At 37.3% G+C, this 24,434-nt stretch overlaps 1 protein-coding gene across 4 annotated transcripts in view; it reads right to left on the reverse strand.

The window, feature by feature from the left end:
- The window catches only part of LOC150086925 (receptor-type tyrosine-protein phosphatase S-like), a 1,004,071-nt gene that overhangs the window by 358,407 nt on the left and 621,230 nt on the right, over nt 1-24,434 (reverse strand). For all 4 annotated transcript variants that reach the window (XM_090372826.1, XM_090372825.1, XM_090372828.1 and 1 more), the window contains one exon: nt 18,346-18,497. In XM_090372826.1, coding sequence (XP_090228952.1) covers nt 18,346-18,497 — 152 coding nt within the window. The remainder of the gene's footprint in view (nt 1-18,345; nt 18,498-24,434) is intronic.

The raw sequence follows: 24,434 nt of genomic DNA on the forward strand, positions 1-24,434 counted from the left end.
CAGTTTCATTTTCTGCCTACACCAAAGCTCACAACAATTGTAAAGCAGTTATTAATCAGTCCAAACTAGATTTCGAACAGGCTAAGAGTAGAAAACTTGCTTCTTGCCCTAATGGTAGCTGAGAATTCTCGTCTCTTGCCAAAGCTATTGGCCATAACTTTTGCCCATCTCTGCTCCCACCTCTTCAAAACCAGATGGTTCTGTTGTGACTTCGGCCAAGGATAAAGCTGACCTGCTAGCACCCCATTTTTCTTCCAACTCGTGTATCAATGATCTTGATAAAACACCACCCACCATTCCCAACACACTCCATTCAATGCCTCCTGTGGTCTTCCATCAAAAGGATGTCAGAAGGATTTTGACGAATCTTGATGCTAAGAAAGCTCCAGGTCCTGATGGTATTTCTTCACTTATTCTCAAAACCTGTGCTCCTGAACTTACTCCTGATCTCTGCAACCTTTTTTCACTTTCTTATTCCAAAGGTGTTTTTCCTTCTGTTTGGAAATTTGCTCATATCCGCTCAGTTCCTAAAAAGGGTGACAAACCCCTCCCATCCAATTATCATTACAATGCAATTACTTCTACTCTTTCTAAAGTAATGGGAGAAATAAATTAACCGCCAACTCTTAAACTACCTAGAAACCTTCCATCTGATCAATGTTCGCCAGTATGGATTCCATCAGTGTCGATCCAATGGTGATATTCTGGCTTATGTTACCCATTTATGAACAAATTCAATGGAAAAGTTCGGTGAAACACAAGCAGTTGCTCTTGACATCTCCAAGGCTTTTGATCGTATTTGGCATAAAGGTCTTCTAAACAAGCTTCCATCTTATGCTTTGCCAACTGTTTTTTGTAATTTGTTATCTGGTTTTCTCTTTGATCACTCATTGAGGGTGATGGCAGATGGCTCTCTGTCTTCTAACTTCTCCACTAATGGTGTCTCCCAAAGTTCAGTTCTTTCCCCCACTCTTTTCCTCTTGGATATTAATGACCTTCTTTCATTGATCGGAAATCCTATCCATAGTTTTGCTGATGATAGCACATTCCATTCCACTTCCTAGTTTGAGAAACCTTGCCCTGCTCAATCAGCTTCAACTTCTCAAATATGCACAATCAATTCCTTAAATGCCGACATCCAGGTAATTCTCCAGTGGGGCAAAGACAACTTCGTTGATTTCAATCCTTCTAAAACTCGGTCCTGTCTTATATCTCGAAAAAAGAATTCTTCTGCTCCTATGCTTATCTTTGATGACACTCCAATTTCTAGGCAAGTTGATAGATCTCTTTTGTGGATTACCCAGACTTCTAATCTCTCCTGGCACAAGCACATTACAAATTGCTTCCTCTTTATCTAAAAAACTTGGTTTTCTTTTTCGCTCCAGGAATGACTTTTCTTCCAAACAGCTGTTCACTCTGTATAAATCGCAAATCCGCCCTACTATGGAATATTGTTCACAGATCTGGGGCAGGGCCCCCAAAACTAATCTCAGGCTTCTAGGTTCCATTTCAGAAGAGAGCAGTTAGGTTAATTAATGACATCTCTAACAGAGTCTCTCCACTAGCTGTCTCATAGATGTACTGTTTGTGCTGCATGTCTTTTCTACAGATACTTCCATGGGCACTGTTCTACTGAATTGGCTTCTATAATTCCCACTCTCTCTCTCTCTCTCTCTCTCTCTCTCTCTCTCTCTCTCTCTCTTTAAAACAGTCCGAACATGTGCTGCCACCAGCCATCATCCATTTACTGTCCAACTTCAAACTCTGAGAACCAACTTTTCATCTTCCTCGTTTATTCATTCAACTGCCATTTTCTGGGACAACCTTCATTTGCACGTGTTTCCTGAAAATTACAGTCTACAATAGTTCAAGTCTAATGTCAACAAATATCTTGTTTCTTCTTCTCAACCTCCAACCCAAGCATGGTACTAAGTACTATAGGTTCTAATACCTCTCGTGTTTGGGGTTTTCATAAAAAAAAAAAAAAAAAAAAGAAAGAAAGAAAAAGAAAAGAAATAAAAAAAAAAGAAAGAAAGAAAGAAAAAAAAAAAGTCCCATTGTAAATAACTATCACATGAACATAAAGAGCACTTGTTTTTTGAGTTTTATAAGCTCAATGAATTTCAGCCTATCTACTTAATAGAATACATGTACAAGACATTGCAAGAAGATGACATGGAAAATATGGGGACACTGATATGTGGCCATGAGAGAAAGGCTCCACTCGAAAAGAAACCATCACCGAGTTGTACTTTAAGTTGCCTAAATTACTACTCACATTGACTGTGTACTTAGAAGGGTTGTTTGTGAGAAGGAGATCAAGAGTGCTCGCTGCGTGGCTAGGATTGTCTGGCATTCTGAGAGGTAAATGAACAATCTGTGCAAGGTCATTGTCAACTGCAAAAAGCCTCAGCACTTCAACCAGCTGGGTCCACGTGAATAGAAAATGGAGTTGTAAACATATTATTACCAAGGAAAATTACCCTACCATTGGGTAAGTTGGACTGGGGAAAGTTAAATTTCAAAGAGAGGAACTGAAAGAGGTCCAAGTGATTAGTGGAGTTGGGAGAACATTAGAGGCAACAGATGAATTTGGTAGAATAGAGTACAGAGATTTTAAGCCAAAGAAGATTTAAATTACTGAGTTTCTAACAGGGAACATTACACAAGTACCACCTCTGAAGTAAACAGGATTTTTCAGCAAATAATTAGGATAACAGAGATAAGCAGTGGCTTAATCAACCAATAATTTTAATTATGTCAGTAAAAGTATGTGGGGTTTGGAAGACTGTAAGTGGAAATGGACATAACTGAGACCACATATATTTATGAAATGAAAGAGGAAGTGTTTGGCAGATTTACATTTTTTTTGAAGATGTAAAATTTTTTGTTGTATTAGTTTGACTATTTATTATGTATAAAAGTAGCAAATAAAAGTTTGAGCAACATGAAGTAATAAAATATTTCAATGAAGTAATGCAATATTTGGTTATGTAATACAAATGGCAAGAATATACCCAGCACGCTGACATAATATAATATGGCCTTGACAATATTATTTGGACTCCCTCCAGTCACTATCTAGCAGAGTAGAGGCGGCAAGATTATACACTATCTGATCAAGAAGCCGCCTAGAGAGTTAGCAATAGGTTCAGTCCAGCAGACTAATGATGGCCTACAAACACCATTGAATCTTGCCACGATGTCTATCATAACCTCAGAAGACATCAATAATACTGCATGGTGGGGGGTGACAGCTTTGCTCTTGAGACTAAACATGGGTTCCACCACTTCAAGTGATTAATGGGAGTCATCTACTAGCTAGTACTGCCTGGAAAGACAGAGGGGATGACATACCTCCATGTGGTGTGGATGCTAACCTCAATATCTATTTACATTGGTCTGCACCTGAGTGTCACCTTCAGTATACTAGGTGCCATATTTCAGAACTTGAACATGAGTATATATATATATATATACACAGTTTCTAACATTCCAACAATCGCGAAGGTGCAGCACCAAAATTCAGTCCACTTGACTCGAGTCTCACTTGAATATCAGTTCCATTGCCTTTTAGATTCCTATGCAAGAAGCCCAGCTTATCATACCTGAGAGTATGTCTGTGAGAGCATGAAACACATCCCATGTGTTTGCTTGTTCGATCATTAGCATTAGTAGAGGCATACGATGGAAGAAAGTAAGCTTATGCAGCATCGCCAAAAAAAAAGGAAAAAAAAACCCTCCATTCGTTCCAAATGCTTGTCCAGCACAGCCTTATATTTATTTAGGCTATAAACTTCCACAATGACAGATGGAAGTTTGTTCAACCAATCAACTACGCACCGGCTAAAGGCAAATTTCTGCAAATCTATTCTACAACTGTCTTACCTCAATTTGAATCTATGCCCCCTCAGGTGCTTAGTCTGAATAAGAGGAAGAATCCCATCAGCATTCAGCTTGCTCAACCCATTCCAGGCCTTATACACCTCAATCAGATCACCTCGCAGCACCTGCGAGGTGATCTGATTGAGGTGTATAAGGGTGTATAAGGCCTACTCTCCAGGTGCTGCAAATTGCAGAACTTAAATGTTTCTTGGTAAGAGCACCCATTTGTTCCCCTCACCAATCTGGTTGCTCTTCTTTGTACTCGTTCTAGCAACTCTACATTCTTCCTAAAATGAGGCCTCCGGACCTGTACACAGTATTCTAGTTGGGCCTGATCATTTCCTTTTACAATGGGATAATCACCTCCCTGTCCCTGCTAGCAAAATTCCTATATATCATTCACAAGACTCCATGACCTGCCCTGGTTGCCCATCTGCACTGCTCAACAAACTTCATATTTGACTGCACAATTACCCCCAGGTAATTGTGCAGTCAAATATTGGGTCACTACCCAGGTGTGACCCAATGTAAGAAGGGATTGAGGTGTGGCACCCACATCACATGGAGGAATGCCGTTCATCTGTTACCCTTTTCACTTTCCACTTCCCCGAGTATAGTACCACAGAGTTCATACATTTCTCTTGGGTTATTGCTACCCATATGCAGTACTTTGCATTTCTCAACGTTAAACTTCAGTTACCACTTCTCAGCCCATTTGCCCAACATATCTAGATCCAGTTGGAGTAGCATACTTGTCTTTACTGTCATCAACAACCATGCCAACCTTTGTATCATCTGCAAACTTGGACACTAATCCTGATATACCGCCATTGATGAATACACACAACAACACAAACAGCACTGAACCCTGGGGAACTAATAACATTTGTCCATGAAGAGCAATGTCCATTGATTACCATTCTCTGTCATCTCCCACTCAATCATCCCTTTATCCATTGTAGCAACTTACCTTTAATGCAATACCTCTCCAATTTGTACAGCAATCTTCTATGTGCAACAGTATCAAAAGCTTTCCTGAAATCCAAGTATATGATATCAAAATTATTTTTGACATTCAGTTCCTTTGTGACCACATCATAGTATCCAATAAAATTGGTTAGACAAGACCTCCCTTTAACAAACCCATGCTGTGTCTTAATTACTGCACTCTTGTCTAGCTGATCTTGCAATGCTTCTTTAACCAATGAATTCTTTATTTTCCCCGGAACACAAGTTAAACTAACAGGTCTATAGTTACTTGTGTCACCTTTTGAACCCCCTTTGTGAATTGGTGATACATTTGCACACCTCCAGTCCATGGGGACCTCCCCTGAGTCCAAGGAAGCTCTCATAATTATGGCTAAGGGTTTGCTTACTTCCTTTGCTGCCACCTTTAATATAACTGGATAGATTCCTTCCACCCCAGGCGCCTTCCTTTTGTTTAACTTCAACAATCGGTCTGTAATTAACAGGAGAGACTGCTTCTACATGGATGGGATACACTTAAATAGAAGGAGTGCAATAATATTTGCTGAAGCTACCGAGGCAGTGTTAGGTGGGTCGGAAAACTGCTAGCTTGGGGGGAATACAAGGACTAATGGATTAACAGTAGCCACTGGCAGAGGTGAAAGTGATTCTTGCACTGCTTCTATTGGAATGAGCAGAAGCCTGGAAAACAAGATTCAGGATATTTCAGAGACTGCTGGGAGTCATTGCGGTACAAGTAAACATATGGGTTGTGTTAGGGTAACTAAGAATAGGAACAGGTGAATGTATACTTGCATGTACACCAATGCTAGGAGTTTGGTAAATAAATTTGAGGTATTGCTCAAAGCATCAAAGGCAGATATTGTTGGGATATCAGAGACGTGGTGTCACACAGATATAAGGAATGCACAACTGGAATTTGGGGAGTATAACATCTACAGAAAGGACAGACAGGATAGGAAGCAAGGAGGGGTTATGCTCTTAGTTAAGAAACACATAAAATCCAAGGAAGTGCAGCCAGTCGACATCGCTGGACAGTGCAGTGTCGAGTCAGTTTGGTGTGACATAAACATTAGGAGATCAAAATTGAGAGTAGGAGTGTGCTATAGGCCTAATGACTCTGATGAGTATAATAAGAAACTGTACAGGGAAATAGAGTGGGCCAGTAAATCAGAGAGTCTTATAATGGGGGAGTTTAATTTCGAAGATATTGACTGGAAATTGTGGGTTGGTCACTCACACACTAGCAAGGCTTTTATGGATTTATTGGATGATTGTTTTCTACATCAGCATGTTTGGGAAGCAACTAGAGGGAGTAATACTCTTTATTTGATTATCAGTAGTGATTCTTTATGCATTAAGAATCTGCAGATAAAGAAACCACTAGGTGGCAGTAATCACAGTGTGTTCAAGTGGGATTTACACAAAGAGGTAACTACCATCAGGGGTAAAGGGAAGGGTTATTGCTTTCGTAAAGGCGACTACGATGGTCTGAAACAGTATTTAAATTCTATACAGTGGGACCAACTGATAATGTTACCAACAGAAAATTCAAAATGGGAAGCATTCAAAGAACTTATCTTGGAAGCTACTAGGCTTGTTTGGGTTGGTTTTTTTTTTTCAGGAGCATTAGCAACTAAGGCCATATTGCTCCGGGGATGTGCGGTGGTCATTCTCTAACCTATCCGCATCCTCCGTATTTGGTGGTCACGGGCTCGAACCCCAGTCTAATCAAGAAGCGTGTGCTACGCACTGCTGCTCCTACCCACCCTGCTACGGAGGCGCCTTCTACTAGGCTTTACATACCAACTAAGAAATATTTTTCAAGGTTTAGGCCTAAATGGATGTCAGATGAACTAATGAGACACATGGCAGAGAAGAAAAATGCATGGGATACATATAAATTAACACAACACAGAAGCCTATGATAGATATAAGTTGATCTGAAACCAAGTTACAAAGGAGGTTAGGCAGGCGAAGGCTGATTACGATTAACAATGTTAATTTTTCCATAATTTTACAATCTGTATAAAACTTTGCATATATCCTCTGAAATTTTATTGGCATTTCTCTGGCATCTTAGTGAAAGACACTGTCAATAATCTTCACACTAAACAAGTGCTAGTACTAAACAAGGTCATTGAGCCTGTTGCAGACATTCTCTCAGATATGCCAGACAGGCTTCCTACCTGTGAGTCTAAAATGCTAATGGAACTGATATTCGGAGAAGTCCAGATGGCCTGTGACAGCCAGATCCTCTGCTTGCACCTTCACGATGGTGAGAATATTAGTAATACTGGGTATAACCCTCATGTGCATGCACACTGTGGGTCACCACCAAGGTATGACCCAACGTAAGCAGGGATTCAGGTGTGGCACCCACATCACATGGAGGAACGCCATCCCTCTGTGTTACCAGGCAATACTAGGTAGTAGATGACTCATCAACCAGTGCAATACCACCGCTTTGCTTACTGGAGGCTTCAAGTGGTGGAACCCATGTTTAGTCTCCAGAGCTAAGTTCTGCCCAACCCTTCCCCATCTCTTCAAACATGCAGTGTGATTGATGTCTTTTTAGGTCACAATGATTACCATGGTGAGATCCAAACTTCCTTACATTTCAAAGGTACAGCTGTAAAACAGTATTCACAGGCCGGCCGCTACTTAGTAGTAGTAGTAGTGGCACATGATGCAAGAAAGCAAGACCAGACTGAACCTATTAGTAACTCTCTAGGAGGCTCCCGGATCAGCTAGTGTATAATCTTGCTACCTCTACTATGCCAGATAGTGACTGGAGGGAGCCTGAGTAGTCTGTATGCGGGGGGCATTGTCCAGGCCACATGCTGTCAAGGATCTGGGTATATCCTTACCACGTGTATGCCATATCCAAATATTTCATAATTTCATACAGCATGACCCCAACCACACTTTTTCTTACTATTGAATACACCATGAATTGTCAAACTAATAGAGCAAACTTATCTGTGAAAATATCTAAACCTCCCAAACACTTCTTAGTTCATTTCACAAAAATATGTGGTCTCAGTTCTAATCTCAATGATGTCCATTTCCACTTACAGTCTGCCAAACCCCATGTACTTTTTCTGACAGAATCTCAGTTATCGGTTGATTCAACTACTACTCATCTCAGGTGCCCAAATTATTCACTGTATGATTCCTTTCACCTCAAAGGTGGTACATGTGCATATGTCTCTTCTGATATTCCCTGTCAGAGACTTGGTAATTTGGAATCTCCTCTTTTTGATCTTCTCTGGCTTAAAATCTCTCTGCCTCATTGTGTCAAATTCATCTGTTCTCTTTACCGTTCTCCCAACTCCACTAATCACTTGGAACTCTTTGACTTTCTCTCTTTGCAACTTGACTTTCTTCAGTCCAACTTTCTTAACAGTGAGTAATTTTCCTTGGTGATTTTAATGTTCACAACTCCAGCTGGCTTCTGGTTTCTAGTCACGCCGACCCAGCTGGTTGAGATGCTGAGACTTTTGCAATTACAAATGACCTTGCACAGATTGTTCATTTACCTACCAGTTTACCAGACAATCCTAATCATATAGCCAACACACTTGATCTTTTTCTTCCAAACAACCCTTCTAAGTACACAGTTGAAGTGAGTGGTCCTTTAGGCACTTCAGATCACAACTTGGTGATTGTCTCTTCTCCAATGGAACCTTTATCTCATGGCTATTCCCAACCACGTGTTGTTTGGCATTACAAAAATGCAAAATGGGATGACCTGCGAGACTTCTTTTCTTCTTTTCCTTGGTCGGATTACTGTTTCAAAACTTCTGGTGTCAACTTTTGCTCAGATCGTGTCAGTGAAATTATTCTTGCAGGAACGGAATCCCTTATCCCACACTCCACTTTAAAATCTCGTCCTTTATCTAAACCTTGGTTTTCCAATAAATGTGCTAAGGCTGTTCAAAAGAAGAATGTTGCATATCGTAATTGACTTGTTTCCAACTCTTCAGTTTCATTTTCTGCCTACACTAAAGCTCATAACAATTGTAAAGCAATTATTAATCAGTCAAAACTAGATTGTTAACAGGCTAAGGGTGGAAAACTTGCTGGTTTCTTGCCAAAACTATTGGCTGCAACTTTTGCCCATCTCTGCTCCCACCTCTGTGAAAACCAGATGATTCTATTGCCACTTCAACCAAGGATAAAGCTGAACTGCTAGCATCCCATTTTTCTTCCAACTCATGAATTAATGATATTGGTAAAATCCCATCCATCATTCCCAACATGCTCCATTCAATGCCTCCTGTGGTCTTGCATCAAAAGGATGTGAGAAGGATTTTGACGAATCTTGATGCTAAGAAAGCTCCAGGTTCTGATGTTGTTTCTCTACTTGTTCTCAAAACCTGTGCTCCTGAACTTATTCCTGTTCTTTGCCACCTTTTTTCACTTTCTTATTCCAAAGGTGTTTTTCCTTCTGCTTGGAAATTTTCTTATATCCAGCCAGTTCCTAAAAAGAGTGACAATTCCCTCCCATCCAATTGTCGTCCAATTGCAATTACTTCTACTCTTTCTAAAGTAATGGGGAAATCAATTAACTGCCAACTCTTAAACTATCTAGAAACCTTCCATCTGATCAATGATCACCAGTATGGATTCCATCAATGTCGATTCACTGGTGATATTCTGGCTTATGTTAACCATTTATGGCCAAAATCAATGAAAAGTTCGGTGAAACACAAGCAGTTGCTCTTGACATCTCAAAGGTTTTCGATCATGTTTGGCATAAAGGTCTTCTAAACAAGCTTCCATCTTATGGTTTGCCAACTGTTTTTTGTAACTGGTTATAAATATTTGCTTCAAGCACGTTACAAATATTGCTTCCTCTGCATCCGAAAAACTTGGTTTTCGCTTTCGCTCTTGGCATTACTTTTCTTCCAAACAGCTGTTCACTCTGTACAAATCGCAAATCCTCACTACCATGGAATATTGTTCCCACATCTGGGGCAGTGCCCCCAAAACCTCTCTCTCTCTCTCTCTCTCTCTCTCTCTCTCTCTCAGGCTTCTAGATTCCATTCAGAAGAGGGCAGTACTTAGTTAAGTGACAAAGTTAGGTTAGGTCTCAAGGTTAAGTTAGATACTTAGTTAGGTCACAAACTTAGTTAGGTCTCTAGTCGCAAAAAAAAAAAAATAATAATAAAATAAGCAAACTAAGGAAGATTACATGGTATCTCTATTATAGAATTTAGAGAAAAGCAGCAAAGACCTTTTTTTATATTAACAGCAGAAGGAAGGAGTTAAAACACATTAGTCCATTCCATGTCAATAGTCTTAACTGTTGATGATCCTGCTCAAGTTGCTAACAAACTGAATAGGTATTCTGCATCTACATTCACACAAGGCATTCTTACTGAAGCGGATTCCAGAAAAGTTAATTAGGTTTAATGACTCATCTCTAACAAAGTCTCTCCACCCTCTGTCTCATAGACGTACTGTGTCTGCTGCACGCCTTTTCTACAGATACTTCCATGGGCAGTGTTTTTCTGAATTGACTTTTATAATTCCCGCTCTCTCTTTTTCAAAATTGTCTGAACACCATCAAAATTGTCCGCCACCATCCAACATATGTATTTCCTCAAAATTACAGTCTACAGAAGTTTAAGTCTAATGTCATCAAATATCTTCTTTCATCTTCTCAACCTCCAACCCATGCATGGTACTAAGTGCTATAGGTTCTAATACCTCTCATGTTTTGGGTTTTAATAAAAAAAAAAAAAAAAAAGTACTGCATATAACAGAGAATAATGCTACTATCTCACATTTCTACTTTGAAACATAGAAACAATGTAGACTACCACAACAGAAATTCAAAAAAATTCCAATTTTAATGTACTTTTATCATTTTTTGTGTAAAGAAAAAGACAGGAAAAATTTAAGTTTTTGCAAAAGATGGAGAAACTCTGACAAACCAAGGCAGATTATGACAGTGAGACTGAGAACAGACAAATCAAGTAAAAAAAAAACAGATTCTCTGTCCACATTCTGGAAAGTTGGTAGATTCAAAAAGCATTGAAAATTTTAAAATGATGGGATGCATATTATTCATCAGGTGGTACATAATCCTATGGTAGATATAAACTAATCAAGTCAAAAAAAAAGATAAATAAATAAATAAGCAAACTATGGAAGATTACAAGACATCTCTCTCATAGAATTCAGAGAAAAGCAGCAAAGTCTTCCTTTTATATTAACAGCAGAAGCAAGGGGTTAAAACACAATAGTCCACTTCATGTCAATGGTCTAACTGTTGATGATCCTGCTCAGGTTTCTAACAAATTTAATAGGTATTCTGCATCTACATTCACACATGAGGCATTCTTTACTAAAGGGGATGCCAGAAATTTATCAAACTATAACAGGGAGCTAAATGATTTTGTGATAACTAAGAGGAAAGTGAAATAGAAGTTGTTCTAGTTTAACATAAAAAAGGCATCATGGAGGTAGAGTGGATGTATCTAATTATATTAAGGGAGACAGCAAAGGAAGTAAACAACCCTTAGCCATAATTATAAGAGCATCTTTGGATTTAGGAGAGGTTCTACGGACTGCAGATGTGCAAAAGTATCCCTAGTTCAAAAAGGGAAATCAAAATGTGATATGAGTAATTACAGACCAGTTAGATTAACTTCTGTTCAAGGGAAAACAATGGAGTCACTGGTTAAAGATGTAATGTAAGGCCATCTAGACAAGAATGTAATTATACTGCAGTCACAGCATGGATTTGTTAAACGGTGGTCTTTCCTGATCAATCTGATTGGATACTATGAGGCAGTAATAAGGAAATGGATGAAAAAATAATTTGTTATTGTGGAGGTGGGTAATTTGAATAAATTCAAGGACTAAGTGGTGAACAGAAAGTAAACTAACATGATGCAACCACAGAAACAAACAAGGGGCTGAATAAATAAAGGGCATTGCAGAAGGAATGTCAATTAATAAAAATACCAATTAATAAAGAATTTCCAAAAATGACAATTGATTCATATTTAGCAGTGCCCCCTTTAGGGTACCAGGTCAAAATTACCTGGAATATCACCATAAACAGAGGTGAAAACTAATCACAATGTGACCAACAAGGTGAAACAAAATTAAAATAAAATAGACCGACTATTGTGCCCCACCTTGTCGGAAGGTCACCAGACCAACCTTGCCTAGAGAATCACTGCATTTCAAACATTAAATAAATCAATGTACCACCAATCTGATAGGTACACTAATTCAACTTGGCAATGCAACAGATTTAATAATGGTGATCTTCATGCAGTGAAAAATTATTTTATATATAAAAATTATATTATATTTAATTTAAATTAAATTAAATTAAATTATATCACATCAGAGCCCTCACAAGGCAACACCAAATCACTGACACAGAGTAACAGTTAAATAAGAGTACATCCAAAGTAAATTGAACCACAGATGGGCAGCAGTACAAGTGGCACATTATCATCTCAACTCACTAATAACCGGCACCTCCGTAGCCAGGTGGGAAGGAGCAGCAGTGCCTAGCACATGCTTCTTGATTAGACCAGGGTTCAAGCCTGTCACCACCAAATACGGAGGATGCGGAAAGGTCAGGGAATGACCACCGCATATCCCGGAGCAATATGGCCTTAGTTGCTAATGCTCCTAAAAACCAAATAATAACAACAACAACACTAATAACCATGTAACTTAAGAATAAACTAAATAAATAATAAAGAAAATAATAAAGGAAATAAGAGAAAGAAAATCAGTATAGCAAACAATGCTGGCGTTACAGCCACCTGATTAGATGATGCACAATGGTTGATCTATTTTATTTTATTTTTGCTTCATCTTCCTGGTCACATAGTTGTTACTGGCTTTCATCTTCATTTATAGAGTTGTTTCATGTAATTTGGACCTGGATATTTCAGTAATTTTTCCCATTTAATTTTATTTCAAAATTAATGGCACCAAATTTGAAATAAATTTCAAAATATGCCTGAAAATGGAAGTAACTAACAGTTGAATATACATAATATGTATTTTTTTAATAATATTTATATTCATAATAAGCAGAAATATGCACACCTGCAGTATAAAAAAGAGAAGATGAAATATTTATGCACTGTTCAAGCAGAATTTAAAAAAAAAAAAAAAAAAAAACACATTTTCCAAAAATTAAAAAGAAAATAGGCAGCTCTCAGGCACCCCACTGCCATCTTTTCTACAAATGGGAGCACCACCACTGCCAATTTAAAATAAGCAGCAAAACAGACAAGCAAATCTTCAGCAATAATTATGAGAGCAACCTCAGATTCGTGAAGGCCCCCTCGAGATGGCAAATGTTTCTCCCATTCACAAAGGGAAATCGAAAGGCGGAGTGAGCAATTTAAACCTGTAAGCTGACCTCTTGTTCCAGGAAAAATAATGAAATCAGTTGTTAAAAATGTAATGTAGGTTCATCTTGATAGGAACAAAATTATATGACAATAAATAGACAAATTCTGTATGATCCAGTAAAGTTTTAATAATAAACGATAAATGACATGTAGCTTTCAGGGTTAAATGGACCCCTTCTTGAGCAAAATTCTAACGTGATAAAGACGTTAGAGACAAATTAACAGATACAGAGTTGTGCATGCAGTGATGCATGCATGAGATTAAACATTCAACTATTAGGATGCTGCTCACTGTTGTTGCACGGACATTTGTGGATTTGCTGCCAGCTTTCGTTTGTGTTTGGCATAAAGGTCTTCTAAATAAGCTTCCATCCTATGGTTTGCCACCTGTTTTTTGTAATTGAGTATCCAGTTTTATCTCTGACCGCTCACTGGTTAATGGTAGATGGCTCTCTGTCTTCTAACTTCTCCACTAATGCTGGTGTTCCCCACGATTCAGTTCTTTCTCCCACTCTTTTCCTCTTGTATATTAATGACCTTCTTCCATTGACCGGAAATCCTATCCATAGTTTTGCTGATGATAGCACATTGCATTCTACCTTCCAGTTTGAGAAACCTTGCCCTGCTCAAACAGCTCTAACTTCTCAAATATCCGTTACCATTTCCTTAAATGCTGATCTCCAGTGGGGCAAAGATAACTTAATTTCAATCCTTCTAAAACTCAGTCATGTCTTATATATCACAAAAAGGATTCTTCTGCTCCTATGTTTATCATCGATGACACTCTGATTTATAAGCAAGGCCTTGGGGATTACCCTGACTTCTAATCTCTCCTGGCATAAAGCACATTACAAATATTGCTTCTTGTGCATCTAAAAAACTTGGTTTTCTCTTTTTCTCTTGGCGTTACTTTTCTTTCAAACTGTTGTTGACTCTGTAGAAATCGCAAATCTGGACTACCATGTAATATTGTTCCCACATTTGGGGCGGTGCCCCCAAAACCTCTCTCAGGCTTCTAGATTCCATTCTAAAGAGGGAAATTAATTAATGTCTCATCACCAACAAAAAAAAAAAAAAAAAAAAATTATGATATTAGGGTCACCCATAAATGATTACATCTACCCATATATTTATTGTGTCTGAAACTGACTAACTCAGCCACAGAGTGAAAAAAGCACATTAAAATTCCTTGCATCATTGACAGATTCAAACCTGGGCCTTTTCCACCCAGTGTGGGGCAGACGGTGATGATACCACTGTACTACCGCACAACAGTCTCATCTCTAACAGTGTCTCTCCACTCTCTGTCTCACAGACCTTTGTATAGATACTTCCACGGGCACTGTTCTTCTGAATTGGCTTCTATAATTTCCGCTCTCTCTTTCAAAGCAATCCAAACACGTGCCGCAACCAGTCAACATCCTTTTATTGACCAAGTTCAAACACACAGAACCAACTTTTCTTCTTCCTCATTTATTCATTCAATTTCCGTTTTCTGGAAGAACCTTCCTTCATATGTATTTCCTGAAAATTACAATCAACAGAAGTTCAAGTCTAATGTCAACAAGTATCTTCTTTCAATTTTTCAACCTTCAACCCATGCACGGTACTAAGTACTAAAGAAGTATCTGTATATAACAATGGTCCTTGAGAATCAAAAAAAAATTAGTATCTAAAACATATTCATTTAACACGATATATATTGTAAGATAGTAAACTAATTATAAGGAATCGTGGGAGATGTGGTTTCTTACTTTGGCAATTCTTTACATTTTATTTAATTTGATTTTACTTTATTGTTTATTATTAGTTATATATAATATATATATATATTTTTTTTTGTAGTTGTTGGCGCATCGGCTTCTGTGGCCATAATGCACCTTCCAAGGTTTTTGCAGTACTTTGATCCAAGCCCAAGGCGGGATTCGAACCCACGACCTTTGGGTTGCCAGGCAGGCACTTTACCCACCCGGCTAGCCCGGTCGGCTTTATAATTTGTAGTTTACAATAATATATACCTATGTAAATCTAAGCAGACACCATTATAGAATTTTTAATGCAAACCCCCAGGGGTTTGTGAACCACCTGGTTGGGAACCACTGCTCTATAGGATAATGTTTAAGAAATCAATGACATGACACCATGAGCTTTTCCTGGTTGCCTGTTTATACTGCTCAAAAAACTTCATATGTTCCCGTATTATAACTCCCAGATCCCTTTCTTACTCTACTGTTTCATCCTGAAGGAGTCCTGATTGGTATTGATCATTAACTACTCTACCAATCTTTACATTATCTGCAAATTTTAACATCAAGCCTTCTCTCCCATTGTCAATGTCGTTTATGAAAATCTGAAACAATGGTGGCCCATGAACTGATCCTTGAGGGACCCCACTTCTGGCTTTACACCAACCTGAAGAATATCCATTAATCACAACCCTTCTGCCCTGCAGCCACTCAGCAATATATCTTGGAATTTTTACAGTACGCAAAGAGAAGAAAAAAGTGCATGCTACTGAAAGAATTGTTTTTAAAAATTTACAGTGTTATAAAATCTTTCTTTGATATGTACTTCATCTAATAACTAGATTTCTAAGAAAAATTATCTATTAGTAGCTGCATTATAATCTTATAAAAAATTAGTGCTGAACTGAAATCAGATATCTTCAGCCTACATTACTCAAACAAATTAATATTTGAAACAATATTATTACACAGAATTTCTTTGACATTTATTTGATCAAGTTACAAAAGTTCTATGAAAATTACATATCGGTGTGTTATACAACAACAAACTGAAGTTGAACAGAAAACTTCTCATCCACTTATGATTTAATTAAACTTAAAACTTTTTGATTTTGCACATAATATTAAACTTAATATTATGTGCAACATCAAAAATAAACAAAACATAAAAAGTGGAATAAGAATTCAATATGCATGACCATTTATATGCCAAATGTTAATTAGCATTAGCATTAGTAGAGGCATATGATGCAAGAAAGCAAGCTTATGCAGCATCAGCCAAAAAAAAAAAAAAAAAAAAAACCACTTCCACTTCACCCCTCTGTTCGTTCGAAATACCTGTCCAGCCGAGCCTTAAACTTATTTAGGCTATCAACTTCCACGACAAGGGATGGAAGTCTGTTCCACCAACCAACTACCCGCTGGCTAAAGGCAAATTTCTTTCCTCAATTTGAATTTATGCCCTCTCAGGTGATTATTCTGAGCAAGAGGAAGAATCCCATCAGCACTGAGCATGCTCAAACCATTCAAGGCTTTATACACCTCTATCAGATCACCTCGCTGGTGCCTAGTCTCCAGACACTGTAATTTGCAAAACTTAAGCCTTTCTTCATAAGAGTACCCCTTTGTTCCATTCACTAATCTTGTACACTAAGAGTGTTGTTGTTGTTATTTGGTTTTAGGAGCATTAGCAACTAAGGCCATATTGCTCCGGGAATATGCGGTGGTCATTCCCTGACCTTTCCGCATCCTCCGTATTTGGTGGTGATGGGCTCGAACCCCAGTCTAATCAAGAAGCGTGTGCTACGCACTGCTGCTCCTTCCCACCTGGCTACAGAGGCGCCCACTAAGAGTGTACAAGTACACTATTAGTACACTAAGTGTACTATTCAAATATTAGTACACTAAGAGTTGAAAAGTTCATGGCCTCAGTATGAAGGGCTTATACGAGGAGCCTGGTAACATGTTACTTCTCAATATAGTTCCCCCTTGGAGTCAATACACTTTTTTCCACCAATGTTGCAATGCATTTATTCCATCTGCAAAGAAAGTTTTCTCTTCGGCATCCACTGCAACAATGATGTTGCTTTCAGTATTTTTTTCAAATTAGGAAATAGGTGAAAGTCCAATGATTCTAGTTCTGGTGAATATTGAGGTTGGTCCAAGATTTTAAAGCTACACTCATGGTAATAATAGGCTTGTGTGTGCACAGAAAAACTCCTCTTCTGAGTTTTCCTTGGCATTTCTCTTTGATGTTTTCATGTAAATGCATCACAAGGTCTACATAATATGCTCCTGTCACCATCTGGGCTTTCTGAAGTTAATCCACTGGCAACGCTCCATCAGCATCCCAAAAATCTGATGCCATCACTTTGCCACCAGAAGGAACTGACCTGGCCTTCTTTGGAAGAGAAGAAAAGCTGTGTTTCCACTATTTGGATTGCACCTTTGTCTCTGGTTGAAAGTGATGATGAGACCTGGATGAACCCAGGTCTCATCCATGGTCACAAACTTTGCAAGTAAATTTGCTGGATCTTCTTGAACTTGATGCAAATGTTCACTTGACTTGATAACTCTTGTGCATTTTTTATCTGCTGTCTACAGCTTTGAGACACAATGTGCTGACAGCTTTTTCATAGTGAGAACCTCTGTTATTATGTGGCACACACATTGAGATGCCCAGGATGCTTAAAATGTACCAAACTATAATTTGGTGATCATTCACCACTAGATCATGCATGCTGTCAACAACTTCTGGAGTGATGAACATTGTAGGTCTTCCACAGCAAATTCTGCTACCTACTTCTTAACCACAGAATAGGAAGGAGTATCTCCCCCCCCCCCAAGTGTTGTAACCATATCCTCATGAATTGCCTTTAGCATTAGCTCCTTTTTTTCCAAATACTGGATGACTATACAGTGACCGATTTTGTTCATCTCTCCTCATTCAGAGAACTTTGTTAACTTTGGGATCTGTAATAAAAAAAATTAAAAAAAAGATGTTATTAAAACTGTATGAAACTTAGTGGGTTACTATTTGAAGAACTGTACATTAAGTATAGAATTTTTTTTTAACACAGTACCACTTTCACACCTAGGACACAAACTTTTCACCCTCCCCCCATAGTTAGCTGATCTCAGGTTAAATATGTAGAGTTTCATGAGTTAATCTGGGTTTTTAAGCCCATGGATACACACTTCTGTAGACATAATACACTTGCAGTTAAAAGTGTGCTCCTTGAGGCCATTAATGCCAATACCCAAATATATTCAACACATTCAAGTATATATACAATATAACAGAAATAATCAAATTTTTTGCTCACATTTTTCTTTATTAGCTGGCCGACCATCTGTCACCAAAGGCCCATCAATTGCTTCTGATTCAGACACTTTATAGGAAACTGAATAAGTCATGGATTCTGATAAAACAGAATCATGTGGGGAATAGTCATCCTTAATTAATTTTTTCAATTTCCTGAAATAAAATATTTCATTTCACAGAAAATTCATCAGACAATTTTGATTTTGTTATAAAACAGAGGCTGCTAACAATAAAATAAAATAATATCCATAATTAACCCTTTTATGATTAAACCAGTATAAGATAAACTTACTTAAAAAGGAGCAAAATTTTTCCAGTCCACGGAGTAACACCTAGATTCTTTTCAGAATCCAAAATTATTGAAACTGGAAGAGGCTTACATAAAATTGGTATAAACCAGTCGTTCCCAAACATTTTTGGCTGCCCCTTTGGTTCCAAAAACTCATTCATAGTGCCCCCTATCCTATATAAAGCATTATTCAGATTAACAGTTTGCATGATCCACTAAGGAAGACAACACTGTAAACTTCAAACAGTAACAGATAATTGCACACTTATTCAAAATCCAATTAACACTTTTTACTTTTATAAATTAAACAAAATTGATTAACATGATCCAATGATACTAGCTTTTCAAAGTCTGATAGTCATTTAGATACCACAAAAGTTCACTACTTTACTGTGTGATAAATTCTTAATGTGCTGGATGGGTTTGATGAAGTGATTCCAATTCCCCAATATCTGGTTTAAAGTCACTTAGCAGGAATCTTAAATCGACACATTTAGTAATCTGGAGTCAACTTCTTTGCTTTAATGTAACTTACCAAACATGCAAAAACCTTCATCTACCCCAGATGTATGGTAACTAATTTATAAGAAAATTAATAGCTACAACCAATAATTGGATATCGTGTGACAACTCCAAATCGCAAATACAAAGTGACCAAAGGAAATAGCTTTGAAAGTGATAATAAGAATAAAACTTTAAATATGAATAAAATATGAATAAGAATAAAACTTTAATCCCACACCCAGGGGGCAGTATTGACTCCTTTGGGAACTACTGGTCTAAAACTATTTACACTTCAAATGACCAAGTTCTAAAATAACTTCTTTAAAAAATTCACAATAAATAACTAATCAAAAACTCAAATTACAGGCAAAGGGTTAATAAAGAGAATATAAAACTCTATTTTCAACCTGCCTTCCTGTTTCAGACTTACTTACTGCTCTGAATTACCTTGTCAGAGAATATCTGAGAGGGCTCAATGTTTGCAGCAATGATGCCAGGAGATTGCCCGGCATCATTGCTACAAAATTCAAGCAAAAATGAATAAAACAGGAATGCATCAATATCCTTTCCTCTTGGACAGTCATCAACTTTACTGTACATATGAAGAGAACCTCCATTGTAGTTCTCTTATTTCCAAATTTGGCTACTAGATGTATCACTTTTGTAAATTACTGTAACTTAACCCAACATAATAAAACTATTTCACATAAAAGATTAGATGACATAAAGTAAAAAATATGTGGAGGTCCTAAAGTCTCAAAACTTGATTAAATTGTCTGTCCAACTGTCTAATAAAAGATTAGATCAAAAAATTGATTAAAGTAATAAAGAGGGAAAAGATGATGATTTATTTCTAATTTGCAGCAAAAAGTATTGGCACACTTGTGAGCAGCATAGTGTTCCATAAAAAAATTCGTAATATGGAATTTTAATGCAAGAAACTGAAAAACAGTTAATTTATACAAAATTTACATCCATTAATTTCACTTTTTCAAAATTTTCTAACCTAATGTAATGAAACCATTGTACAGGGTAGGGCAAAAACAATTACTATTTTAAAAGTGGTTCCATTTTGTAGAGGTTGAAATTGGGGTACTGTGGTTTGTGTTCTGGAGTAGAATACACTAAAGCATTCAGTAAAAATAGAGCTGTGGTCAAATAAACATCATGAATTTGCTGTAAATCAGGTGACTCCACTGTGAATACTCAATGTGAATTTATGCCACTTCAATATCAGAAGAAATGTTCCAAGTTGAAAGATCATAACACAGTGGAAAATGATAGAGTCAGTAATGAATATGAAACTTCTGGGTTTGATGCATACTGCACATATTCCAGAAAACATTGAAAGAATTAAAATAATTTTACAAAACAATCCTCGAACATCTGTTAGTTGTCAATCAAGAGAACTGAACATGTTAGAATGAAGTGTATGCTGTATATTGGATACTGATTTAAAGCTCCAGCCATATAAAATGCAAATGGCTCAACAATTACTTGTTTGTGATTTCAGATATACTTTTGAATTTCTGCAGTCTATTCCTCCAAAAGATGAAGTATGATCTAGGTTTAATCAACTGTTTAATCATGAGTGATTAGGCCCACTCTCATTTGAATGGGTATGTAAATAAACAACATTTATAGATACTAGGTAACTGAAAATCAATGTCACTTCATGAACAACCATGTCACAGCTAAAAAGTTACCATCTGGTGCGGGATGTCTACTTTTGGAATCATGTCCACACTTTTATGAAGATGTTAATGGTTCAGCTGTCACAGTAATTTTATTCCTTTCAGTCCTATACATAAACATGCTACAAGAATTTGTTAAGAGAGTATCTTCACTAAAAAAGAAGTTAACTTTTACTAAATGACCTGTGCTACAGCACATTTTCACACAACTTTCCAGAGACATTTTAAAGGAAACGTTTACAGATTGCATTATGTCTTGTTTTGCTAATATAAATTGGCCACCGCAATTATCACACTTATCTATTTGAGATTTCTTTATGGAATATCTTAAAATCCAAAATCTATTGCAAACAATCCGCAGATCCTTGAGAAACTAAAAAAAATACATTCATGATGAAACTAAAAGAATACCACTACAAATGGAGCAATGGATAATACAAGAATACGAGTAAAATATTGCATTTGCAATAACACAGGCCATTTAAGGGACATCATTTTCAAACATTGAAGAATAACATAAATGCTTTGATGTATATTAGTAAACTATAATTATTTAGATATTGTTAGTTATCATTTGGGATTTGATGCAAACATAGCACAGGCCATTTAAGGGATATCATTTTCAAACATTGAAGAATGTTTGAAAATGATGCAAACCCTTCTGGTCTTAGCCAGAAGGGTTTGCATCCCAATGATATATAAATGATGATATAAATAACACTCATTTTTTATTATATGTCTGTCTTACTCCTAGCTAGCAGTTTTTCGATCCACACAGATACACAGGCCTATAGCACAGAAGATAGAATGCCAACAACAGTTTCCTTGCAGTACTTATTCTCTGTAAACCACTTAAAGTGGTCTACAGAGAATAAGGGATAGGATATACTTAAATAGAAGAGGTGCAAGAATATTTGCTGATGCTATCGAGGCAGTCTTATGGTGGATCGAAAAGCTGCTAGCTTGGGGAGTAAGACTGACTAATAGATTTACTAGAGCCACAGGCAGAGGTGAATTTTGCACTATGAATCTTGCACTAATTCTATTGGAACATGCAGCAGCCAGAAAAGCAAGGTACAAGTAAATACATGGGATGTGTTTGAGTAAAGAGGAGTAAGAATAAGTGCATGTATACTTACATGTACCTTAATGCAGACAATCATCAAATAAGTCATCAAATGCAGACAATGTGGGGATATTGGAGACATGGTGTCACTCAGGGATGCAAAATATCATGCAGGATGCAGTATGTCATAAGGGATGCAGAATTTTAATTTAATGTGTATAGACCGGATAGGAGGGGGAGAGTGTTATGAGGTTAGTTAAGAAGCACATTAAATCTAAGGCAGTGCCTCAGTCATCATGTTTGGCCAGTGCAATGTAGAATTAGTTTGGTGTGACATAAGTACCAGGAAAATGAAAACGAGAGTAGGAGTGTGTTATATGCCTAATATTTGCAATGAGTATAATAAACAACTATGTAGAGAAAAACAGAGTGGGCCAGTAAATCAGAATATCTTATTATAGGGCATTTTAAATTTCCAGATATTGATTGGAACTTGTGAGTTTGTCATTCACATTAGCAAGACTTTTGTGGATTTACTGATGACAGTTTTCTACAGCAGCATGTTAGAGAGGTAATAAGAGGAACCAAAACTCTTAATCTGGTTATCAGCAGTGATTCATCATGCATTAAGAATCTGTAGGTAAAAGACCAGCTGGGTGGCAGTGATCAAAGTGTATACTGATGTGTGATTTACTTAAAGACATAACTACTGACAAGGTAGTTATGACAGGGAGGGGTCTTTGCTTTCATAAGAGTGACTACAGTGGTCTCAGGAAGTTTTTAAATTCTTTGCAGTGGGACCAACTTATGATATTACCAACAACAAATTCTAAATAGAAGCATTCAGGGAAGCAATTGCAGAAGCTAGTAGTCTTTTCATACTAACTAGCAAAAATATTGTTCAAGGCTAAATGGATGTCAGATGAACTGATGTAACAGAGAAGAAAAATGCATGAGATGCATAAAAATTATCAGGTGATACTGAAGCCTACCTTAGATATAAACTAGTCTGTAATCAGTCACAAAAGAAGTTAGGTAAGCTAAGACAGATTACAAGACAAATCTAGCAAAGAATGATAAGAAAGGCAGCAACACTTCTTTAGTTATATTAATATGAGAAGGAAGAGGTTTGAATCACACTAATCCAATTGGTAGTGGTTTAACTATTGATGATCCTGTTCAAATTGCTGACAAATTGAACAGGTATTTTGCATTTACCTTCAAACATGAGAAATTCTTTAGAGAAGGAGATGACAGAAGTTTATCAGAATCTAATAGGGAGCTAAATGATTTTGTGATAAGTGACAGGAAAGTGGAGGAGAAATTGTTGAAGCTAAACATAAAAAAGGCACCTGGGTGGATGTGATCTATCCAATTATATAAAGGGAGGCAGCAAAGAATATATACACAACCTTTAGTCATAATTATGAGAACATCTTTTGATTCAGGGGAGGTTCCTATGGATAGGAAGGTTCCATTACAGACCTGTTAGCTTAACTTCTGTTCCAAAGAAAATAGTGGAGTTACTGGTTAAAGAAGTAATGCAGGACCTAGATAGATGTAATTATACTGCAATCACAGCTTCGATTTCTTTAGGAGCAACCTTGTCTGACCAATCTGACTGGATACTATAATGCAGTAACAAAGGAATTGGATGCAAAAAATAATTCTGCTGTCATATACTTGGATTTCAGCAAAGCTTTTGATACTGTTGCACATAAAAGACAGCTGTATAGACTGGAGGAACAGTATGGCATTAAGTGCAAATTATTGATTTGGATAAAGGGATAGTTGAGTGGGAGAAGACAGAGTGGTTATTAATGGACACTGCTCTTCGTAGACTAATGTTACTGGTGGAATCTCCCAGGGTTCAGTGCTGGGCCCATTGTTATTTTCTATATTTATTAATGATATTGATGAAGGCATGTGAGGCTTAATATCTAATTTTTATGTAAATAACTTTGCAGATAATACAAAGTTTGGCAGGGTTGTTAAAAACAGTAATCAAGGTAAGCTATTGCAATAAAATCTAGAAAAATTAGGCAGCTGGGCTGAGAAATTGCAGTTGAAGTTTAACACTGGCAAATGTAAAGTACTGTATATGGGTAGCAGTAATCGCTAATCAGTAGTACTCATACTACCCTGAGTGTAGTACCAACTGTATGTTACTACACTCAGGGTAGTGGAAAATGAAAATGATCTTGGGAGTAATTGTTGTGCAGTCAGATAATGAAGTTCTTCGAGTAGTGAAGACAGGCTGCCAGGGAAGCTCATGTGGTTTTGTCAATAATATAAGAGAATTTTGCTATCAGGGATAAGGAGATGATTATCCCATTGTACAAGGCATGCAGGTCTGGAGGATTCATTTTAGGAAGGATGTTGATCTGCTGAAATGGGTGCAGAAGTGTGATGAGATTGGTGAATGGAACAAAGGAGTGACTTACCAAGAAAGGCTTCAGTTCTGCAAATTACACCATAAGAAGACTGATGAATCCATTTTCAATCCAGAGGAATCCATTCCTCTGGATTGAAAATGG

The sequence above is a fragment of the Mastigoproctus giganteus genome, chromosome 4 (assembly GCF_048544385.1).
Source record: "Mastigoproctus giganteus isolate SK-2022 chromosome 4, ASM4854438v1, whole genome shotgun sequence".
NCBI lineage: Eukaryota > Metazoa > Arthropoda > Arachnida > Uropygi > Thelyphonidae > Mastigoproctus > Mastigoproctus giganteus.